The 23,154-nt window shown below is 43.1% G+C and overlaps 2 protein-coding genes across 2 annotated transcripts in view; both read right to left on the reverse strand.

Annotated features, from left to right (window-relative positions):
• Positions 1-14,335, reverse strand: part of PANK4 (pantothenate kinase 4 (inactive)) — a 27,200-nt gene extending 12,865 nt beyond the window's left edge. The window contains exons 1-9 of the mRNA XM_076356363.1: positions 14,150-14,335; positions 10,598-10,680; positions 9,531-9,739; positions 7,198-7,381; positions 6,552-6,644; positions 4,884-5,037; positions 3,740-3,921; positions 2,145-2,226; positions 886-986 (exon numbers count right to left, since the gene is read on the reverse strand). Of these exons, the coding sequence (XP_076212478.1) occupies positions 886-986; positions 2,145-2,226; positions 3,740-3,921; positions 4,884-5,037; positions 6,552-6,644; positions 7,198-7,381; positions 9,531-9,739; positions 10,598-10,680; positions 14,150-14,309 (1,248 nt within the window). The 5' untranslated portion in view covers positions 14,310-14,335. The remainder of the gene's footprint in view (positions 1-885; positions 987-2,144; positions 2,227-3,739; positions 3,922-4,883; positions 5,038-6,551; positions 6,645-7,197; positions 7,382-9,530; positions 9,740-10,597; positions 10,681-14,149) is intronic.
• A 1,942-nt stretch (positions 14,336-16,277) lies between these two features.
• Positions 16,278-17,002, reverse strand: LOC143168951 (transcription factor HES-5-like). Its single transcript, XM_076355980.1, has 3 exons — positions 16,923-17,002; positions 16,626-16,791; positions 16,278-16,531 (listed from the first exon to the last, which is right to left on the reverse strand). Exons 1-3 carry the CDS (start codon positions 16,974-16,976, stop codon positions 16,278-16,280), a joined length of 474 nt encoding a protein of 157 aa, XP_076212095.1. The 5' UTR covers positions 16,977-17,002.
• Positions 17,003-23,154: the final 6,152 nt, after the last annotated feature.

Raw genomic sequence — 23,154 nt, forward strand, 5'->3', positions numbered from 1 at the left:
GCTTAAAATAAGATATATTTTTTATATATAGGCACAACCCACAAATCCATCATCTGCAGCTCATAGTGGACTTATATTAAGGCTTGGTCTGGGAAACCAGTCTAGTAAGAGTTCTGCACCTCATCTTCAGGCCTAAAAAGGTCTAGCAACCAACAGAAAACAACTAACCAAAGCCAACACCTGCTCCTCCCCCCCCCGCACCCTATAGCAAGTAAGGAAACTAATTCCTGAAAACTGGGAGGAGATAAATCAATGATGGAGGAAATTTAAAAAAACTAGACATTGAAAACACTGACATGCGAACCAGTAAAAGACAGCAAAACACAATGAGCTCCACTATTCTAGCTTCTTTTCAAAAGCACTTCAGTAGATGCAGTATTAGAATATTTTAAGAACCTTAATGTATTTTCTGATTGCTTACTGTATGCCAGTTTCACTGTGAAATCGGAATTACTGTATTGTCAGTGTATTTAAAAGATGACTGGGCTCATGCTCTTCTGTCCAATTATATATTTCTCTTCTCATAGGAAGTAAATAAACGCTGCTTAAAGACAGTGGAACATCAGATTCAAAATTCTGAAGCACAGTATTTCAACTGTAGCAAAATCCAGCTACTTCAGAGAAAGGGTAAGAGATGAATGTTCCCCCCACTTTGAAGGAGAATAAGACAAAGTAGCAGCCACAATCTGTTTTTATGAGACATTACACCAAACCGTCACGCATGACAAGACACCATCACACACGACACAAGACACCATATTAGTCACTTCTTTTGATAAGCAGGAGTCCCAGGGGCAAGAAGCAACTTGCTTGAGAATAATTATCTATTTTCAGATCACCTTTACTAAGAGAAGGTACTTAGTTCTAGAAAAGACAACCACATACTGTACCACTCCTTGTTCTCTGCATAGGGTAAACATCAGGTGATGTGCTCATAAGACCAGAACTCCCAGCATAATTCTCTCCCCAGCTATACTGATTTGGATCTAGAAGAGAGAAAGACAGAGACACACATAATCTGAAAATAAAACTGAAAATACTCCCATGAGCGAGACTAGAGTTAGCATCCCTTCAGAGAAGCTGCTTCACTACAAAAGCCATCTTCCCTCATCTTTATAAGTAAACATAATTTTTCCCTCTAACCCCCAAAAGAAATGTTTCAGCCACTCAGTGAATTACCTAGCTCTAAAGAGCTTCAACCTGAATGAGACATAAGACAATTAAAGTTCTAAAATAATTCTTTTTTTTAACCCCCTTTCCTTGTCATTAAGGGCTATAACCAGCATGCCATCAAAGCACTATCACTGATCATAGAGATAATTGATATCTAAATCTAGATCCATTATTAACAAAATATGATTACAAAACTCTCAGAGCACAATGTAAGTTTCATATAAACACTAAAGTTACTTCTAGAAATTTTTTTTTGTTTGAGAAAAAGTTTAATCAAGTTCAGATGTACAGTACATGCTGCAGAAGCAACATCTTTAATTCCTCAGTAGCTGGTTCCTTGCCCGTATCTATAAAATGGGTATGAAAAGAATTCCACATCCATTATTCTGAGGTATACTTGATATTTACTAAAACTAAGTACCATTAACAACCTTACTATCTGTTCCACTATAACTAATATACCAAATGGCTTGCTAGTACATCAACAAGAAAAAAAGAAGATAAAAATGGCAGAATTCAGCCAAAGCACCCTATACCCAAAGAATGCTGGACAGAAGTGTCTCATCCTCCATAAATGTCTGTGAGGCTTTTCACTGTCAAATGAACAGTTTTGAGATGCTGGTTGTCTTCAGTACATTAACTGAATTTCAGAAGCTGGCCTCTTAAAGAGGGGGAAAGTTCTCAGAAACCACATTTCCCTAATTTGATTTAGTTATAACTGCTCTTTGCAGAAATGCAGAAACAAGAAGAGCCAAATCCTGCTGGCTTCTAAAAGATGAGCAGGAAAAACAGTGAGAAATTAAGATGTCCCTGCCAGAATATATAAAACCAAAGCCCAGCATCTGTGTTTATTAGTGCCAAATGTATTTAATTTAGGCAACGACTTACATGCAGCCTCTTAAGAGAAACTTGGACATTACACTGACATTTCAGAACACAGCATATACAGAACATAGCAGTGCTGTACTTACTGTCTTGTTCAGCTCCTTTTAAAAATGCCCCAATGGCTCCCAGGTAGCCTTCATGTCTCAGGAACAATGCCTGAACCTCTCCCTGCCACAATATGAAACATTGCAATTGGATGGTCCCTGATGGCTAATATGTACTTCTTTGTCACTAGTTTTACACTTAAATTTAATAGAAACAACTAGAAGATGGTAATATTCATTTGTGTTACATTCTAACACATTCAGTAACTTTAAGGTGCTTCTGAAACACAGCTTCAGGAGGAACTGCTTACATATATCATTCCACAATCATTAAACAGCCAGGGAAAAAAAATACATGCAGAAGTGGTGCGTATTCTAAGCCTGCACAACCACAGAAGCAGAGGGAAGCCAGTGCCTTCACTAGAAAAGACCACTGCATCATTGCATGAATATTCAACTCCTCTTGCTTGAACAGGCAGAAATGTAAGGTCACCTGATTCCTAGGTCATCAATGTAAGTGTGTGCCACTGTGCATCCAACCCATTCAAGACATTGCTCATCATTTCATTACACTGCTATTTACCATTCAACAACATACAGACACTGTATATTCTCCATAGGCAAGCATTTCCCCCATCAAATGAATTAGTTTAATTGTTAATATAATACACGAATGCTAGGGAGAATAAGAACACCCTCCATCCAAGCAGCAGGGTCCCTTAGCTTTCCTAGGCAAGGAAAGCCTTCTCTAAAGGAACATCAGCTATGTCTGCAGCAGTGACTGTAAGAAAAGTTAACACTGAGGTAAGCTATAGTAAAAGATCAGCTACAATTCACAGCGAGATTTGAATTTGAATCACTCATAAAGCTATTCTTACAAGAATCTAAAGCTGTAGTTTTGCAATAGTTTTCTTGAAACCCAACAAAGTTTTACAGAAAGGGACTGCAATGGTGAAATAAAGGGGAAAAAAAAGCAGCATACAGGAGTCTCTTGCCTGAAGCACTGAGATGAGAAAAAAACCCCATTGTGTCATTTATTCTATAAAATTGCAAAAGTGCAGGAACTAATCTACCTGCAACAACCATTAAGTGAGCTTTTGGACTTGACTGTTTTTCTAGTGAAAAATCTTCAGTATTTTCCACAGCTTCAAAACCTGCAAAGAACTACAGCTTGGTTGGTTTTTTGGGTGTTTTTTGTTTTTTTTTTTAACAAACAAACAACAAAAAACCCCACTGATACTAACTGCTAACTATCTCAGCAGAACAATCCCACATTGCATAGCCTAGGGGATGAAAAGAAATAGATGCAAGTCAGCAAGAGGAATTGAATAACAATGGTAGCTTTCTAAGAAAATAGTGAAAACTCATTACTTGGCAGCTACAAGACAGACTGTCAATCAAAAAATAGTAATAAAGAGAGGGAGGGAGGGAGAAAGAGAGGCCAGACAGAACTCCCAGGCAATTCACATTTATGTTACCCCTCCCACAACAGATCTTTATAGCCCTGCCTTACCTACCTACACAGCAGCCCTCTAAGCTTACTTCATGTGCCAATTCATTTATTAAAGTCTCCCAACAACCTAGAAAGATAACTAAACACGTGACTTTGCTATTAGGAAAATCTCTGTTTTCATTACCTTGGAGAAGAAGTTGATACTGTAGGTTATTGTGCGCATGGTAACAGGGTGACCCCGAATAAAGAATCCTCCAAAATATATTTTATCTAAGTTATGGAGTTTGGCATAGAGGCAGGCGAGTTGACCAATGTCATTGCTGATCATATGTAGTAAACTTTTTGCCATATCTTCTTTGGAAAATTCTTAAAGGAAAGAAATAGTAAACCAAGTTAAACACAGCTGAAGAATGCTCAAATGGACTGTACTTTTCTAACAGATAGCCTACAGCTGGAGAAAAAAGAAAAAAAAGGAGTTTGACCAGTCTCTTTATGTGTGTGGAAGAAAGGTGTTCCCCCCCACCAAAAATATTTTATTAAAGAAGTACTTCAAACAACAAGGAGTGTGTATTTGACTGAAAAAACCACTAAGCCTCTGTGAAATATTGCTTGAAAGAAACCTGCTTGAAAGACCAACAGCAAATGGCAAGAACTCCATTTCTCCTCTCTAGGAACCACGGATGATGGTTCATCCATCCATCTTGACCTGAGATGCACTGCAAGCATTTTATTGTAATACTGCAAATAAAATTGCAAATTATAGTAAATCACTGCCATAGTTCCTTTTCTGGACCAAGCAAGCCACATATATTTCCCACATGAATGAATTAACGTTGGGCTAACTAGACAGCTATTTTTGTCGTTTGCCTAGGCTTATGCAATTCCAAACTGAAAATTCAAATGCCTGCTTGTAAGGCAGTACTATATAATATTTTTAATCAATAAAATATTGTGCAGGCAAAACACATGTAGGCAAGATCATGAAAAGGACTGGTGCTTATTTTCCAGCTCTACTTGTTAGATCATTATAAACATCAGATTCCCAAGGGCCAGAGGAGATGGCTGCACTTCTTCTCATTAGTTTCAAACAACAACTCCACGTAACTGGAGCAACTCAAGCAGTGCTCCATGTCCCCTCTCAGCTCAGCATGCATAACATAGGGAAACGGATAAGACAAGATACGTTTGTGCTGATGAAGCTGGCAACTATTCTTCCATCCATTTAAGTGTTCACAGGAAGCTGGCACAAGCAGCAAATCCGTGCTGACAGGCAATATAAAGTATTAACTGTATAGCAAATCTTGGGTAGATCTTTTATATGCCAATACCTTTATCTGCTGTAGTAGATTTCCCGAAGCTGCTAGCTATCAGATTTCCACTTAGCCCCAGGGTCTGGTAGGCGCCTCCATACACATCTTTCACCAGCATGTCTACATTTGTGTGCTGTCCCTTTGAAGCGAGTTGCAGCAATTCATCAAACTTCTGAGGATGAGAAGCAGAGTTACTCTAGCTTGCCTGCACAGCCAGAGAACCTTGCCCATAAACCCGGAGTTCTGCAGCATCTTTACTGACCAAAACCGGGGGTTTGGCTTGTGTTAGAATCAACCCTGCCAGCAAAAGATACATTATTTCTAATTACAAGGACTTATCCAGAGTCCATATCTTATCAGACAGACTGATCTTAAGTGGAGCTCCTTTAATGATGAAAAGCGTAACCGTCCTCCAGTTATCTGCAGTTACCTGCAAATAATTTGCTGAATTTCCCCTGAAAACTAGAGATGGATCAGCACATATAAAATAGTCAGAAGCCTCATAGCATCTCTTATCTTGGAATGAAGTCAGAAACACAGTAACTAAGAGCAAAGAGAATTATGTCTTCTTGAGGCATAAGAAAAAAAAATATTTAAAAACCAAAAGACTAAGTCTGCCTTTACTGTTGCAGAAATGCATTAATGTCCCTGAAATTAAACTTGCACGCAATCTGCATTATACCAATACTTAATTTATAAGTGTGTTAATCCTAATTTCTTCTTCTACAAAATCAGAGAGAATTAAAAGCAGACTTTGTCATGTTCTAAGATTTCTTTTTTAAAAGCATCAAACAAAATATTGCAAGTATGGGTCTTCCCTTTGACATTTTCTTATTTGGTGCATATGTAACTCTAGCTTTTTCTACACCACTGACATTTAGGGACACCTATTTAAGCCACATGGATCTTTGAGACAGGAAAAAACAGCATGATTTAAGAGCTGAGTTAGGCAGAGCAGTACTAAATCAGGCCTTATTCTGGCAGATTACCAACCTGAGATTTAAGTGACGAACCCCTGAAACCGTAATGTGTAACAAAGAGAGATAGAATTCCTCCTCTCTACTCCCAGACATTTTGCAGTAATTGGGTGCTCTCTGCTTTGCTTCTGCAGATAATATTGCAGGAACTAGGCAGGCATTTCATGTTGACAAAGAGAACAGAAAATTAACAGGCCACATTGAGGAGGCTATTCTCTGCATTATAGACATTATTTGTCCTTGTTGACAAACTCCTTGAGTCCCAAGTACAATTACTATTTTGCCACTGATGAGCATCTTATAATTTTTGTCCTTATATTCTACCAGTATCTTTTTGCATTTAAAGCTTCATTTAATGCATCAGAAGCGTCGAAAATATGAACATAAATCAAGGACTCAGCCTTGTTATCTAACAGTCTAGGACCACAAGCACCTAACGGAGAGTATTAAAATTGTCCTGAGCATTGCAGAACTGCCTGTTCTGTTTCTGCACAAGGTCAGCAATTCTTTGAATAAAAGGTAAACCGCCCCAAGAGACAGACATGATTTTTCATCTTCTAGTACACTAATGCTGGACTTGTGTTTCCCCTACGAACATTACTTAAAACAATTATTTCTCCCCATTCAAAGAGTTTGGCATTCCAACATTTCAAGCTTCCTCTTAGCATCTCATTTAATCTCACACCCCTTAAAACTGACACTTCAATACCTTTGTTTTTGTGAGCAGTGCTCCAAGACCCCAGAAGGTTCCGCCTCCAATTGAGCTCCCTCCAATCCACTCAAATTTGTCTTCTGTTTCTACCTGTCAATAAAGCAAGGCAGATTTGTCTAGAAAGTCCTACTGTAACTATAAACACAGTTAGATATGAGAGTGTGTGGGTTTTTTTGAACAGTGGAATTAGTGTAGGCGGAACTATTTAATTGTGTAAATATCAGGTGAGAAGTTCTCCAGAGCTACATGTTCCACATACTTACACTACAAGCAGCTTCTGAAATCTTTGTATTTAATTCTTGGCCAATAATCCTAAATACAGACATTGAATTTGGTCCCCTTGACAGTGTACCCAAACAAACAAACAAAATATTAAAAATCACTCTGATCTGACAGCCTATGTCCTCGTCAGTTAATATAACAACTAAACACCAAATTAAATGTGATTAAAAAGAAACTATGGTAGTGAATGGAAAAGCATTCGTAACTCCGTAAGAAATGGAAATTAAAAAAAAAAAAAAATCACAATTTTCTTTCTAAACTTTGTATTACCCAAGAAGAAACAACTACAGGTCTAAACCAGTAAGATGTTTCAGATCACCTTTATCAAATTCTACAGTAAAACATTTTAGCAACCACTCACCTTCACTATCGAAACCCCAGAGCCAATATTCACCAGTAAATACGGGAAAATATTTGGGTGGTTCGTCTGAAATCGGAATTCTGTATCTGAATCCTTCTGGTATGCAAACACTTCATGGGGTATGTTCCTTAGCACGAAGTTGCATCCTTTAATTAGGCAGGTCATTACATCTTCTTTATCTACTCTGAGGGGAAGGGGGAGAAAAAAAACCCTTACATAAATTTCATAGTCCTATTGATAAGCAAGTATGTTTTTAGAACAGTAGTTTTACAAACAGGGGATAGTAAGATGCTCATCTTCCATGCCAGAACACACCGTCTGAAGTTAGACTGTATTTACACAGTAACTTCAATTTTACATTAATCGTGCTGTCATTAAAAATAATTCTGCTCCCCCGTTTGCTTGTTTATACTGCCTCTTTAGTGCCCTAGTGCTTGCACAAGTATATGTGCACTTGTGCAATAAAGTAGGTCAGGAAACTTATCTGGAAATCAGCCTAACAAAACAATTTCCTAACAGGGAATAATTTTCTATTGCTCTTCCCCTTCCTTCCCAATCAAGGAAAAAAGGTCCCCCCTCAACATTTCAGCACTTGTTTATGACAGATTAAAGTGACTGCAAGGAGCCTACTACTGGGATTACCAAACACAGGAGAAAAAGACTTCTCACAAGAATAATAGGATTCACAACAGTATATATCCTGAGTATGGAGTCTAGGAACATGATACATAATTTAGGTAAGATGAATGATGTAGTTAAGTCAGCTAACGCTTACTGACTTCTGTAAACTTCTGTATCTTATGTATTGTTACTGATTTATGGTAAATTTCTTAAATGAAATATGCTAAATTTCTTACATGAAATATAGTAAGCCCTGCTGAAAACACATAAACAAAGCACAAATATACATCTCATTAATACAGAATGCTTTATGTTTGTCAGGATGGAGAAGGTGCTGCTTTCTGGGCCTGTGGACCAATTAAGTATGTCATTACCAAATAAAAACCAAAGAAACAAAAACCAGGTGCACCACATGAGACAAGGGGGGAATTGCCTCCTTGTCTTAATTAATTGATACTTAGTAACAGCCAATAGGGTACTGATGTAGGCTGGTTTGAAAAAGTTAAAAGAATCCTACCTATCAGAAGAAGAAAGTTATTTGAAAAAGTAGTATAAAAGAAAATGAACACAGTACCTCAGAAACTGAAGCATGTGTTACATGGAGTTACAGTGTGAGGGGTGCCTTGAAGTTCTCCCCAGTAACATCAGGTAATGTTTTACACTGGTGTAAATTAATGATATTTTTATCTATACTTACAGCAGCTTTTTAGCATATGGTATTTGATAAAGATGTTTTAGCGGTAAATTTATGAGGGTGTAAATTCATGAGACTGTCCTTTAGTCTCCTGCAAGCCTTTGCTTCTGCATGAAGTTTAGAATGTAGTAGTGAATGGAAATTCAATTGTGAACTGGCAATTCAATTTAGCTAAGAGCTATGCAGTAAGTCACTGTATCATATTAATTACTCATTTCTGAGCACGCACAGAAAAATGTTAGAAGCTTTTAGAACCCTAACTTGAGAATCTAGGCAACTATAGAGATTAGATACATCCAGGAAAAAAGTGTTTGCCAACAATATTTTGGCTTTTAATAATAAAAGTTGTCTTGTGGATTTCATCCTTAGACTTTAAGTAGAAAGACTGACACACTTAAACATACCTCGTCACAGTAACTGATCAAAGGTTCTCAATTAAGATTCTTGTTAGTAATGAATTTACTAACTACTTACTACTTTATTTCAAATATTACTTCATTTTATATACTGCTGTAGGTTTTGTGTATTTGGATCTCTACTCCAGTAGAGTTCAACAGTATATCAGTAGCAAAGCATGCTACTGATAGCTAGGATACCATCACTGAAATGCTGCTAGCTGTGAGGTGAAAAGTAAAAACCATTACCATAATCCTGATAGAGACTAACAAATTAAAAATAGAGTAGGTGCAAGTTAGATCCTTTATAGAAAAAAGCTGTTATAATACCCTGCTTTCCTCTTTTTACTGTGTCTCTCCTGAATCCTGTGTTCCTGTCTGTTGGCTCTATTCTGGCACCTCTGCTGTGTCAGTTAATGATACAGTTATCTCCTTGCAGCTTATGTTCACTAACAAGTCCATTCAGCCTGGTCTGAGCAAGTTGCAGCCACACATTCTACTGCTTCACTCCTGTGGTGTAGATGGCTTTTGAGGGGAGATGGGCAAAGTGGAAAGTTAGCCCACTAAAATCTCATCAAAGAAGCAATACACTCCTACAACTAAGTTTAAACGGTTCCACTTACTTCAACCCCAATTTCTTCTCAATAAGATCTTTGAATTTATAGGCACCACCACCTGTAGCTTTGATGACTTTTGTCTCTGTATTGACAAGATGGTCTTTGATGAAATCTAGGCAGGTTTCAATATAAGTGTTTTCAAATTTAATGAAGTGAAGTCGAGCTGTAATCTCTTCCTGAACCGATATTTCATACAAAGGTTCATTTTCTATGTCCTTTAAAAGAGAAAAGAATTTCTTACAGGTCATTCAAAATCCTTCCTTGAGAAACAAGGTTATACACTAAACTACTGAACATCAATATCTGTGCTTCCTTTGCCTTGAAACTGTGTTAATGCTATTAAAAACATAACATCCTAAGCTACTTTCAAAGAAGAATATAGTTTCAACAGATCTTAATACTCCTTAAGCTGAGAATATAATCAGTTCTCCCATGCATTAGATACACGTGAAATATCTCTGTATGAGAAAAGTTATGTTTACATGGGAGCATGCGTTTTTACAAAAGCAACATACTTATCTGTCTAGAAAATAACTATTTCAAACACTAACAGGCGACTCAAGCACTTTCAAGAAGGCAAGGAATGCAACTGAGTTTGCCTTTGTATGGGCTGCACAACTCTGAAGCCCTGCAATCAGTCTTTCAGTAAAGAGAACGTGTATGATGTATCATCATGTGAATTTAGATCTATAGCTATGCTAAGCTTGCAAAGCAAAAGTAATTGCCAAACCCATGCTAACAGCCGATTTACCCTGGAATATAGCAAAGGGTTATTAACGGGAGCCACACGCTCATCTGAGCTGCAGGACAAATGCTTAGGGATGGCTGTAAGTGTCAGTACATACTAGAACCTGTGTTTAAAATAAATGTTTCAGCTGTGACAACTTGCCTCAGAGTAACAGACATTACAGAAGGTCATACTTAAACTATAAGAGAGTTCTAGATAAAGTTTTGTATAAAACAAGTTACTAGATGGGTTTCAGATGAAATTTCTATTCTACTATGAGAAGCCAGTCCAGTACTTCACTCTTACAAGTCAATTGCATGCAACTGATTAATGATACAATTCTTACCTTTCCAGAATGATCAAAGGATCTCACTCTTGCCACTTTGTGCTGCACAGTTGAATAATAAGCCAACTTGGTTAATGAACCACCTGTTAATAAAAAGATGACAAGTATGATTAATGCCTCACTTTAGAGCAAACAATATAACTTATGTTTATGTATGCTTTACCTGTGAGTTCTTGGTTTTTAAGATCTCCTCAGCTAAAGCCAGATACAATTAAGCTACATGCATAATGCAATGAGCCAAAGAACCCTCATCTGGAAACAGATTTGGCATGGTTAACTCCGAATGCACTACTCATGGGAGAAGCTCCACAAGTTGAGATTTTCCCCTATGCCCAACTGATGTGGGGCTGACTGAAGATGAGCAGGAATATGTGGAAGTTCTTAATTGGCTAGGCTAGCACATACATCACTGTTACCTTGTTTGAAAACTCTTTATAGAAACCCCCAAATCTGTTGCTTCCAAGAGGATTTTATAAGCAGGTTTGCCATAATTGAGCAATGCATGAGGATTTTATAAGCAGGTTTGCCACAATTGAGCAATGCATGAAACAAAATGTTTCTTCAGGAACACTTAAGTAAATATTCTTAACCTGCTTCCAAGGACAAGCTACAAATTCATAGGTGGTTAGAAGATGACTCCATGTACTGAATAACTATTTTGCATGATTATGCTTGGCTTTGGGGTAAAGGACACTTAGAATGATGTTCCTCGAGCGTACTAGTTAGCAATATTACCAACATGCAAGTCCAAGCAGACCAGCCCCATCACCCTCTTCTCTTCAGGCCTTGAGTCTGCTTACATCAAGACAATAAAACTTCCACCCCTCATCTTGAAACAGAACTTAACCACTTGCCCTATCTGTGCTGTCTTTGCATCTGACCTCCAAAAGTGAATTAATGAAGTTAGACTGAGTAACTTCACTAACTGATTTTCCTTAGGACAAAAGAGTACCTGCTGGTGCTTCTGATACCTCTGGTATCTTAATCAAGTAGGTATTTGAGCCTGAAAGTGGGAGGCTGTGAAAGCCTGCTTATTTTTGCTAAAATAGACTTTTAATTTCTTTTCCCTTCAGAAAGAAAAATGTCTCTTCAACTACTCCTGAGTATCAGGATCTAATTAAGGTATCAGTTTGCTTCATAAACCTCTAAGCTGCTTTGGCTGTTGGAGAAAAACCCTTAACTTTAACTTGGCATAAAAAGTACCCTGGGCTGCAGACCATAAGCACCCTTATCCGTACAGAAAGTCACTTCTAACTGCATCCATGCTCTCAGAACAGCAGCACAAGGCAGTCAGGTGGTCTGTATCTCTCAGTGCTACAGGCCTAACATGTAGTTGAGTTTAAGTTTGCATGCATTACTTGCCTCTTGCCAACATGCCAATCTGGCATGTTACCCCTTTCAGCAAGTTTACCATACACCTCATAGAACATGCTGTCTACAAGACAGGAAGTAATTATGACCAACTACTGGGTTTAATATTAAAGTCCCAACAGTAAATAAAAATCTAGAGATGTTAGATAGTAACATAATGGCTAAATTCAGTGGCCCTACACTCTGCTGCCTTCTAATCAAGAAATGCAGCATGGGCAAGTGAAAAATAATCAGCTAGTGCTTATAGCTTTGCCTTTATAACAGTATTCTCATCTCTTCCACAGTGCTCAAATAAACAAGAAAATTTTTGCAACCTATTTTTAGGAGAAAAATAGGTAGCTTTCTCCAGCAAAATTCAAGTGAGGTCAACTTAGAATGATCACTGACAGACGTGTATAGTAACAAAAGCAATAAAGCTTTCCTGACCTCAGATCTTATTTCAGTGTACTAGCCAATGCTTTAAAGTTTCTGCTAAACAAAATCCAAACTCTGTTCTGTTAGCTCACTGCTTAAAGGTGAGGTTTTTCTTAGCTTTAGGTTTGTTTTTTTTAAAAAACTAAATTCAGTAGCTCTGCACTATGAAGAAAAGCTTCCTTCCAAACCCTTAAGTAGAGGAATCATGAAGCTTGTGTTGAATGTCATACTGTTTGTACAACACTGATAGGGACACAGGCGCTTCAGCAATTAATTTATCACCAGATAAATGGTATGTAAAGCTATGCTTTATATGTTCTCCCCTTCCACTCCCAGTTTTTAAAGACTTAAATCTATTCAGAACACCAGCTGAGACATGTAACTAGGCTTTATAACTAATCCCACAACTCTAATTCCACTCTGACCCACAGAAAGGACCAATTCCAGCTGTTATTTTAACAGGCATGAAACAAGTAGCTTCTGAAGGAGTTAAGTAGACTTGTGATATGACAAGATCATATACTATGGTGTGTATATTCTTCCCACTACACAGTAAGTCTATACTGCCCAGGGCAGCGTTAACCAGAAGACTAATGGAGGCTGGCACCAGTACAGTGGTACTGGTGAACTGAAGAACACTTTCTTCTGGCTTCCCTACTAAATAGCTCCACTGACCCAGTAACTGCAAAACAGAAGCAATCTATGTGAACTAGCATTTTTGGTTTTGCAGATCTCCATGGAATGAATGCTAATCCCTGCACAGGTGGAACTACTGTTAACAGGCTTAGCTCAGCTGTGATCCAGCATGGCCCCCCACACCAGCACGACTCCCTGTGGGGGAGCTGTGATGCTCAGGTGTCACTTTGATGTGTGTTACTCCATCTGTCCCTTGGTGCAGGCTGTTGTACACCCTGGAATGTTATCTCCTCAGGCTTATGCATAGGGTGTGGGGTGTTTCTGGGGGTGACTGAGGAAAAAGTGCAGCCGGCTACTGTTACAGGCCCCCAACCCACGCCAAACCCGCTCATCTCTGCAGCCACCCTGCTTTGCCAGGGCAGGCGGAACAGCGGCTTTCCCCAGCCCTCTTTCTTCTTCAAGGTCCGCTTCAGGAGCACGGAGGAGCGCACGCAGCGCCCCGCTCGCCGCGGCCAGGCACGAAGGGCGGTCGCGGGGAGCCGCAGCGCGGCTCCCCAGTCGGGCCTAGGGCAGCCGGTGCATCGTCCTCTCGCCCGAGGTCGCTGCGCAGCTCCGTGGAGGCGCGGCCGCCGCCCCCAGGCCCCGCCGCGGAGGACGCAGCCTCGGTTCGCGGGCCCCGTTCCCCTTCGGGCAGGACAGCCCGCTGTCCCCTCCGGGCGGCCGCCTCAGCCGGCTGGGGTTGCCTCTTCCCCTCTCCCCCCTTCCCCGCCAAGGACAGCCCCAGGCTGTCCCTAACCCGGTTCCCTCCGCGGCCCGTTAGCAGCCGCGGACGGCACGCTGGGGCTTGTAGTGCCGTTCCCCGTCTCCGCCTCGCCACCGCCGGCCGGTGGGACTCCCAGTCCCGTCGCGCCCCGCGCCGCCCCCCGGCCGCGGCGCCTGCCGGTAGCTGTAGTGCGCCTCCGGCACCCCGCGCCGGCCTGGGCGCCTCAGGGGACTGCGTTTCCCAGCGTGCCCCGCGCCCGGCAGGCTGCCCGGTTCCGGCGAGTCCCCTCAGCGGGCGAAAGCCGCCGCCCGTTCCTCGACCATCTCCCCCCCCCGGCCCCCTCCTCCCCGCGGCTCCCGCCCGGTTACCGATGTCGATGGCGAAGCGCTTGGCGTTCTCCAGGTTGCGAAAGATTTCGTCGGGCGGGAGGGTGATGCTCTTGTCCAAACTGCCGTGGCCGCCGCTACCTCGCCCGCCCCGCTCCGCCATTTTGAACGCGACCCACTCCTCGCCCGGCCTCATCGGCATGCAAATGTATGCGCATACATCTACATACTAACAAGGCCGGCGCATAGATTATGCGAATGAGGCGGGAGCTGGCGGCGGCTGCCGCCGGGCCGGTGCGGGAGCGCGCTGGCGGGCGCGAGCGGAGGCCGGCGCCCCGCCCGCTCGCACGCGCGGGGCCCGCCCACCGGCGGGGGGGGGGGGCGCGTGTCGCCGCGAAGGCGGGCGGGGTGGGGGGGGGGGGGGGGATGGTGCCGGGGCCGCGCGACCCCCGGGCCGGGGCGGTGGGAGCCGGGGGGCGGCCGGAGGCGGCCGGGGTTGCTCGGGAGCCGATGGAGCCGGCAGAGAAGGGGTTTCCAGTTCCGCGCTCTAGGGCTTGGCCGGCATCGTGCCCCGGCAGAGCCTCCGAAGCCGGTGATCCCCGGCGGTCTCGGTCCCGTTCGCGCAGCGAGCGAGGGCAGCGCTGCCTTCGGCGTCCGCTGCGTTGACTCGTGCCTCGTATGTGTATGTGCGTGTGCGTACGTTACGCGTGCACGCACGTATTGAGCAGCTGCACGTCTCCCCCTTGGAGAAAAAGTTGGATTCCCGGCGTTTCGGGGCGCTTTGTGGCTCGGGTGCGTGCCGCAAGACCGCGAAACGGAGCGTGGAGTGCACTGACAAACTTTATTAATCGAAAGTATTTTCTGTGTTCCGGAGTCAGGCATAAATTTTCCTGACTTCACCCTTTCTGTGACCTTTCTTGACGAGTCTCTTGGGCCTGAATTTCCAAAGAATTTGTTGGTTAGGCACGTCTCTATTTTTGTCTCTCGGCGAGAGCGCTGGGGTTTGGTATTTTGCGGCTACGTATTCTCTGCTGTGGAAAACGGCATTGCTGGGGTTCCAAGTGGACACAAAACTGGTGAGGCAATTAAATACCAATTCTGAGTATCTTTGCTTTTACTGAAATCTGTCTCGTGTCCTTTAACCCCAGGGACCACGGGGAAATCAGCTGTGCGAACTACTCAAGAAAGAATAACTTGCTGGATTGATTAACTAGTTTTATTTATTTATGTACTGTTAGAAGTTTTTGCAACTTCTGAAGTTCAAGATCGTTTCTGGCACGGGTTATACAATTGGTGCAGCTCACACATAACATGTCGTAGCGTCCTCTAAGGACAGTAATGAATTCATTCTCCCCTGGTGGTAGGGTACCAAAGAGTAAATGTAATTTGTACACCTGCCTTTCATGAAAGACTTTGATAAATAATTCTTGTAAAATCAACAACACAGCTGTAACTTTCTTTCCTATAAGGATATAAAAATGAGCTTTTGCCTTTATAAAAGGCACACATATCCTGAACCTCACAAACAGTACTCTGATTTTGTGAGCAAGACATCCTGAGGAATTTCCTCTACATAGTCTGAGTCATGGTTTAACCATTTTCAGAGCGTGCTCAGTACAGTCTACAAATATTATAGAACCCATTATGGCACCCACAGGAAAGCTAGGTTTTCAAATGTGTCCAGTTAGACTAGCAGCTCTGCTTGAGACACCTTGGCCCGTACAGCTGCAGCTGGGCAGTGCAGCTGTGGACAGCTTGGGTCACTTAGGAGTCTCAAGTAGGGCAGGTCAGAGGAAAGGGCTCCTCCTGAACGGACACTTTTGAAAATGCTAGCCTGAACATCTTAGAAGTTACTGCTTTCTCAACAGATGTACGCGTACAACCTCACTAAGGTTAAGAACAGTCGGTGTTCCTCTCTGAACAGCTCCTCTCAGTCATCCTAGCAGGAGGATTACATCTCACATTCTTTTAGAATAACTTTCTCTCCACGTGGTGGGATTGTTTCAGTCCTTCTGGAAGAAGGGAAGCAGACATCCAAGCATAGTAATGCTCTGCAAAGGGAAAACATTCTTCCCTACTCACGAGAGGAGCACTGGGACTTGTATAGCAAGTCACGATCTCCTCTGGAATACGAGCAGATGTCCAGGAAACACATAAGTGTATTCTTGGCCTACCAAGGCCTCCAGAGGCTGCAGGAGGGTTTCAGTGGTGCTTGTTTTGCAGGGGGCTGGTGGGTGGAAGCGGGTGCAGAAGAAGAACCAGAGTCCTTAGGCACTGCTTGTGACCTCTGGAAGTGGCAGATCAGCTTCATCCGGGTTTCTGTGTTTGCTGAATGGAGAGACAGGAATTGCAGAGCTTCTTTGAGGCACCAGGCATACCCCTCACAATAATCCTGCTGTAGGCTTTTGGCAGACGCTGCAAAAGCTGCAAGGGCAGAAGAGAAGCGTTACACAGGGAGACTCAGGCCGGACTTGTGCCTAAAAGTAAGGGCAGCAAGCATGATCAGGGATGTACTCACCTCGGCTGTATTTCAGGTAGCTGACGGTCATCTCCAGGATGTCGGCTTTCTCCAGCTTGGAGTTGGGCTGGTGTCTCTGAAACTCCTTCTCCAGGAGCAGCTTCAGCTGCTCGATGCTGCTGTTAATCCGGTCACGGCGCAGTTTCTCTACAATGGGTTTCCTGAGCTGTAATGGAGAATGGGAGAGGGCAGTTAGCAGTGAGACTTTCCCCTTCCCATCTATATAACCTGCCGCTAAAGGGGTTCGGCCCTTCTCAGCTCTCTGCCCTCGCGGTCGCAGAGGCAGCAGATACTTACTCTGTTCTTCTCTTTGGGTGTTAGGATTTCCAGGGAGAGAGCACCGGGTGCCATTATCCCAAGTGCTGGTTTCGGCTCAGAGCTTGCTGGTTAGCGGGTGGAGAAGGGAGCTGGGAGTTCCTCTATTTATACGCAGTGGCTGCATACAAATGTATGGGTCCTAGGCGAGTTTGAGTTTCCCACAGTCAATAGCCAATCCATGCGTGCCCTGGGACAATAGAGAAAGCATCTATTACAGCATGGCAAATTGACTGTGAATTGCCTGGGGATAATACCCTGTTCCCAAAGGAGCAGGTGGACTGGGGAGTGTGTGACACAATAGGGCTTGGCATTACGGCGCTGGGGTAAGAACGTGGGAAAGCGTTTGCCGTCATTATAATCAAACTTCTGCCTGATGTTGGGAATGTCAACATCTCAATGTGCTGCCTTTTCCCAGGCCGTGGCAAAATTAAGCGCAGAAGACTGATCCCAGGAAGAGATAATGCTCTGTCCCCACGACCAAAAGAGAGGTTGAAAAGGAAAAGATGCAGAATTAGAGGGTCTAAACCCTTTCATTGACATTAAACCATGCTTAGATGAATACAGTACCAGATAATTTTGGGGCAACTAAAGACTAAAATTGAGGGAAGAACCTTTAAAACAATTTCCACTAAGCAGTTAGCTTGAAATATTTTCCTCTCCATTGTTTGAATACTTAAAGTCCCTCTATAAGTTATATTCAGAGCTCTTCCTTGCTTTTGTTTGGGTAATCTGGGCTTTCCTATGGTAGCCCGTGACATGTAATGATTATGATGCCTTTCCCAAACATGTCCTATTTAATTTCATGCCACTTTGCAAATGCCTCACTGTTCCCTTGGCCCTGAGTCTCCATGTAAAGCACCTAAATATTTTTCCCTTTACAGACAACTGAGATACAGTGAAAAGTCAATTCTTGTCTATTACTTTGCTTGTATTACCCCACTTGCAGAATGTAAATACAGGTGCTAGGATACCCTGTGACTCTGTTCAATCTTGGGCTTTATCATCGAATAGTTTGGGTTGGAAGGGACCTCTAAAGGTCACCTAGTCCAACCCCCTGCCGTGGGCAGGGACATCTTCAACTAGATCAGGTTGCTCAGAGCTCCGTCCAACCTGACCTGGAATGTTTCCAGGGATGGGGCATCCACCACCTCTCTGGGCAACCTGTGCCAGTGCTTCACCACCCTCAGCGTAAAACATTTCTTCCTTATATCTAGAAGTATATGTGCCACGTGTATTGCAATGAACACAGATAACGAAGTGGAAAGAACCAGGCAGAATCCAGGATTAAAGCTGCCTTTTTGAGATTCTTTTTTTTCCCCCCAGGCTATTCTAGGTTGCCTACTCAGGTCTACTGCTGCCCCAAGCACAATCCAATACAAAGCTAGTCACGTTTAAGATCTGTCAGTCAGGCATGTGAGGCCTCGTATTGACAAATTCCCAGTTATGCTTTATGGTACATCTGTTTCAGCTGTAGTATGTGGAGCTCTACGGGTTTAAGGGGAGTCGTGCATGGGCATAATTTTCTTTTTTTTCCTTAATGAATGTTCCTCCATGGTCAGAGGCTAGAACAGGGAGTAAACCTAGATTGTCACTAATAGGCTAGCAGGTTGGGGATGTTAGGTTTTGAATAGCTGTTTCTCACTACAACAATATTCGTGAAAACCCTACCCGTTTCCTGTGTCTGCCTTTCAAAAGCAGAAAGGAAACCTTTCATTTCACTGTCAGCTGCAGTCAGCCTGTTTCACCAGCCCGCAGCATCCCTCTCAATAAGCCAGGGCCAAAACCTGTGCCTGTGGGCACATAGATAGCAGCGTGTTCCAGCACGTGTAGGGTTGTTGCATAAAAGGATATGATCCGGCAAAGGATGATCCTGTAACTAGTTATTAATCTGAAGCTTATAAAGCCCTTTTTAATTTCCTGCCTTCTCATGGCAGTGATTTTCATAGGTCAGCTGCTCTCCCCTCCTCCCTTTCCCGCCCAAAGACATTTTACATTTAGATCGATCACTTAGGGTGTAACAATTTTAATTGGCGGTGGTTGTCAAAAACCTATAATTGAACAGGGAGTGCGAGTCCTATTCAGAATCAGTTCCCTGAATTATTTTGTCAGCTTGCAGTCAGCAGTGTTACTTGCAGCCAGGGCAATCCCTGGCTGCATGTACTTGTGCCCTTATTGGAGCTTGAAGTCAAGCACAGGGCTTTGTGCATCTCTCTCAGGGGTCACATGAGATGGAATGGACAGCCGGTCCTGCCACGCACCGTATGGGAAGGAATATGTTTGCAGCAGCGTGCACGGTGAGATGGGAGGGAAGCTTTGACCCAATTTTCACTTCTGGAAATATGAAATGAGTGGTTTTAAATAATGCCATCCTATCCCCAGCACAATGCCCCCGGACTCCAAAGGGCTAAACCAGCTCCCACTGATTAAAGCATTATCCCTTCCTTTAAGTGCTGGGCAGATGGTGCAGCAGGCGTTAGCTTTCTTCTCAGGACCCACGGAGGCACACTTCTTTTGTTGACAGTTTAACACTGTGAATGGGCCAATGTGGGAAATCCTCGGCACTGTGGACTCACCATCTGATGTGAATGGTGAACCAGGCATTGCTGCCTTGCAGCGAGCACACAAAACAACAGCCCTCTGGGCTCACAAACTCCCGGCTTCTCTCCCCCTCTCTCTGTCAGTTGAAAAGATAGCATATCTTCTGTTCCCCCCTTGCCTGCTTCACCTACCCTCTGTATACTGTTGATGGATAAAAGAGAAACAAATATCTTCCCCCCCTGGCTATGGTTTGATTATTAAGGTCTGAAAACTTAATGGCAACAATATTTCCCAACTGATGCTTCGGAATAAAAAGTTGTCTAGACTAAGGCTGTCCCTAGAATATATTCACTATGGAACTGGGTGCAGTATGCACTTTCTGCAAGGATTTCAGTAAGGAAAAAAAGAATCCTGTGCTGTAGGCAGTCCAGCTGCTCTTTGTTAAAAGTCTGTAACTAGTTTGCTCAGTTTGGGCTCTTTTAAAATTCAGCTGTTAGCGCAATAGTCTGTCCCACTGAAACACGTTTGTGATCCAAATCCTTGTCGCTGTCCTTCATATCTGTGGGAGGAGTTTGTGCCTCTCTCCGATTGTCACTGCGGAGCCGGAATGAAAGGTTGATTGTCTGACGCTCAGAAGCAGGGGTTTCCCTGTTTTGGGAATGAAGGACTAAAAGAAACAAATCCCCAAAACTGCCAAACGTGGAGTTGACCCAATAATGTGACATAATAATTCCCTTCTTTGGAGGATGGTGTGGAATCTGGACCTGCTCTTGGGAGATGACAGCTATGCTGTGGACAAAGAGGCTTGCTTTCTTAGTGGCCTTGTTCCTCTGTAAGTCACATCACAGTCATGAGTTGCATCATGAAGATGCAGTCTTCAAAATCACACGTGAAAACAGGGAGGTGTCTCCACTCTCACTTGGTATAGATATTGAAGAGCGTAAGGGGAAACAGAAATCTGCAAACAATTGTCAACGTCTGTACTTGCAGACCTTGCATGTCAGGCAGGAGTCCTAGCTTTTCCTAAGGCAAGAACCACCATGTTAATTGTCTCCAACTGCTCACCATTTGACCCTGAGCTACGGCGTGCAGTCGGTGCGCCATAGATCGCTTTGAGTTGCGGAACAACCACAGAGGATCCAGGAAAGGTAACTAACCAACCCCAAGACTATCATCAGTAGGCTTGTGTTCATTATAGTCCATAAATGAAAACAGCCAGGGGACCGCTAGCCTGGGAAATTGGTACTGGGCCATGGAGCTTTCTGCTTCTGGTTTGTAGGGGGTGATTTCAGCCCAGGTGCAGACTTACTACACATGCGGTTTTCACAAAAGCTGCTTACTATTTGCAATACCAGTTGGCAGCTTTCTTAGCCCATCTGATACTTCGCTTTCCGTGGAGGGGAACCCAGCGTATTGCAATGTAGCAACGGGTCTGGAGGAAGGTGGACTATCGGAGAAGAGTACAGAAAACCAGAATTTCATTGTCTGTGTTATTTCATTGTCTGTGTTAACGCAGATCTAAAAAGCAGTGCTCCTGTACGTCTGAGGCTGTACTTATAGCACACAATGTGATGGATTAAAGCTTTCCTTTCTATATCACTTTTAGAGCATTTTTATTTTAGACCATTTCCTACGTTCATGTCAGCCTGTCTCACAAATGCTATTGATGGTGTTTTTAAAGAAATAATTACAATTTTTATTTTTTATGTGCCTTCCTTAAATGGTTTAAAATCTTTGTGACAACCCCTCTCGAGACACCTATTTAGTGTCAAAGAGCATAACGTTCCCAAGTTTTAAAAGGGCTCTCACATAATACTGATCGATCAATGTGCTCCTTGGGAAAATAGCTCTCCAGATGGTCTATCGGGACAGGAATTGCTGGTCATCACAATGCAGAGCCAAAAAGCGTCACTAATGTGGGCTGTTGTGAGGCACGCTTCCTTTGTGGTCCCTTTGAATGTCATAAATAGGGAAGAAAGTGTGGGAAACTCTGAGAAACTCAGGCCCACACTCTGAGGTTAATAAGGGCTTTGTCAGGAGAGTATTCCTGGGCTGTGGGATCAGCATAATAAACAACATCTTCCCTAAGGGTGGGAATGTGTTGGAGCAGGGGAGAGTCACCCCAGGGGATAGAGGAGCAATAAGAAGCTTTGCGTTCAATTATTATAAGTGATAATAATTAATAAATTGTAAACATAACCTTTGCTGCGCTAAGACTGGTGAAACCGGAGGTCTGGCTTTTAACTCTCAAGTAATTGGTAAACTAAAGCCCAGAGGGGCAAGTCTTTGGCTGGCAAAAAACAGAAGCGGTGCACTTGCACCAGCCATGGATCTGACTCCCTTGAGCAAATGGAGGCTTTCTGGTGGGGCTTGGTTTCTTCCCCCTGCCCAGAAAGGAGGCGCTTACTGTTTCTGTCCCTTAGAGCACTCTGCAAACAGTAGGTCTGAATCTCATGTACACTAACAGCTAAGCGTGATCGACTCCCCCACTATAGCCAGAATAATGTAATACGGCCTCAGTGTAAATGAGAATCAGACCTTGTGGTTTGAATGACAGTAGCCGTGTCTCTCCAGATTTATGCCAATATGGGTGGCAGGAGTTCTGGGCTGAGAAGTCGGACTGTGACCTCACGTGAGTTTTGCACAGTTGTCATTTCTATGGCCTGTTCCTGTGTTAGCCTAGAACTAGAGGGACTGGGTTCAAATCCAACAGTCTTCAGTTTGTGCAGGTCGTCTTTGGTTTCCTTTTCTCTTTTCCGTTTATGCTGTCAGTTTTAAGCAAACTGCAGTGATGCTGCCAACTGTGACATTCACAGCGTGGTTTACTTGGGTGGTAACACATTAGCTGCAGAAGATACCAGTCCACGTAATAGCAGCAGGCTTCCCCGTGCCATTACCAGTCCCTGTGGTGCACAGTCAGGTTGCAGCGTGCTTTGGGGTACATTGCATTTTGACTGAATCTGAACTCCCCCAAACTTCCTATCCGCAAACTGCCTTAATTACGCTTGATTTTAAAAATGCACAGGCATGGATGAACAGCTTGAATTTTGCTGGGATTCAGAAGCTTGTATTAATTGACAAAGACAAGTTGAGCGCAGCAAGGTGAAGTGACTTTTTCAAGATTGCTAAGCAACCACAAAATCTAGAAATATCTCTTCTGAATTATTTAGTAGTTCATTAGGAAGAACAAATCTATCTGCAGCATTGGCATCAGCCCCTGATGAATTGCAGAACTGTACCAAAAACCCACCTTGTATTGCATTGGCAGACAGATGAAGACCACTCAACCAGCTCGTGCATTCAGGGTAAAATAATAACCAAAATGATCCATGCAACTGTAATGAGGTAGAGCAATATGTTCTTGACCTGGCTAGCAGGCTTTTTGGGCCTTTCCATACGTGTAACAAAGGGTTTTTATCAAAAATGAAGTGAGGACTGGCCAGGTACAGCTAGCAGTGTTTGAATGCAGTTTGATCTTGTCAGCTTAGCAGATCTGAGTTTGCTTCGTGCTTATCTAAGCAGCCATTTGACAAGCTCAGATATTCTAGGTTTCCTTTTATTTAAGGAAAAAAGCATATGCTAGAAGCGAAGTTTTTCAAGGGCATCTCTCCCAAGGAATCTGAGGAGAGTTGAAATTGTTGACCAATGGTGTTTCATGCTGTTACTGTATCTC

This window comes from Aptenodytes patagonicus, chromosome 19 (assembly GCF_965638725.1).
Source record: "Aptenodytes patagonicus chromosome 19, bAptPat1.pri.cur, whole genome shotgun sequence".
NCBI classification, from domain to species: Eukaryota; Metazoa; Chordata; class Aves; order Sphenisciformes; family Spheniscidae; genus Aptenodytes; species Aptenodytes patagonicus.

Excerpts from the sequence above, each read along its gene's own strand:
- LOC143168951 (XM_076355980.1), bottom strand. The coding sequence starts at position 16,976 with ATGGCACCCGGTGCTCTCTCCCTGGAAATCCTAACACCCAAAGAGAAG. Across the intron at positions 16,792-16,922 it reads CACCCAAAGAGAAGAACAGA|CTCAGGAAACCCATTGTAGA; the intron begins GTAAGTATCTGC and ends TCTCCATTACAG. Across the intron at positions 16,532-16,625 it reads CTACCTGAAATACAGCCGAG|CTTTTGCAGCGTCTGCCAAA; the intron begins GTGAGTACATCC and ends CTGCCCTTGCAG.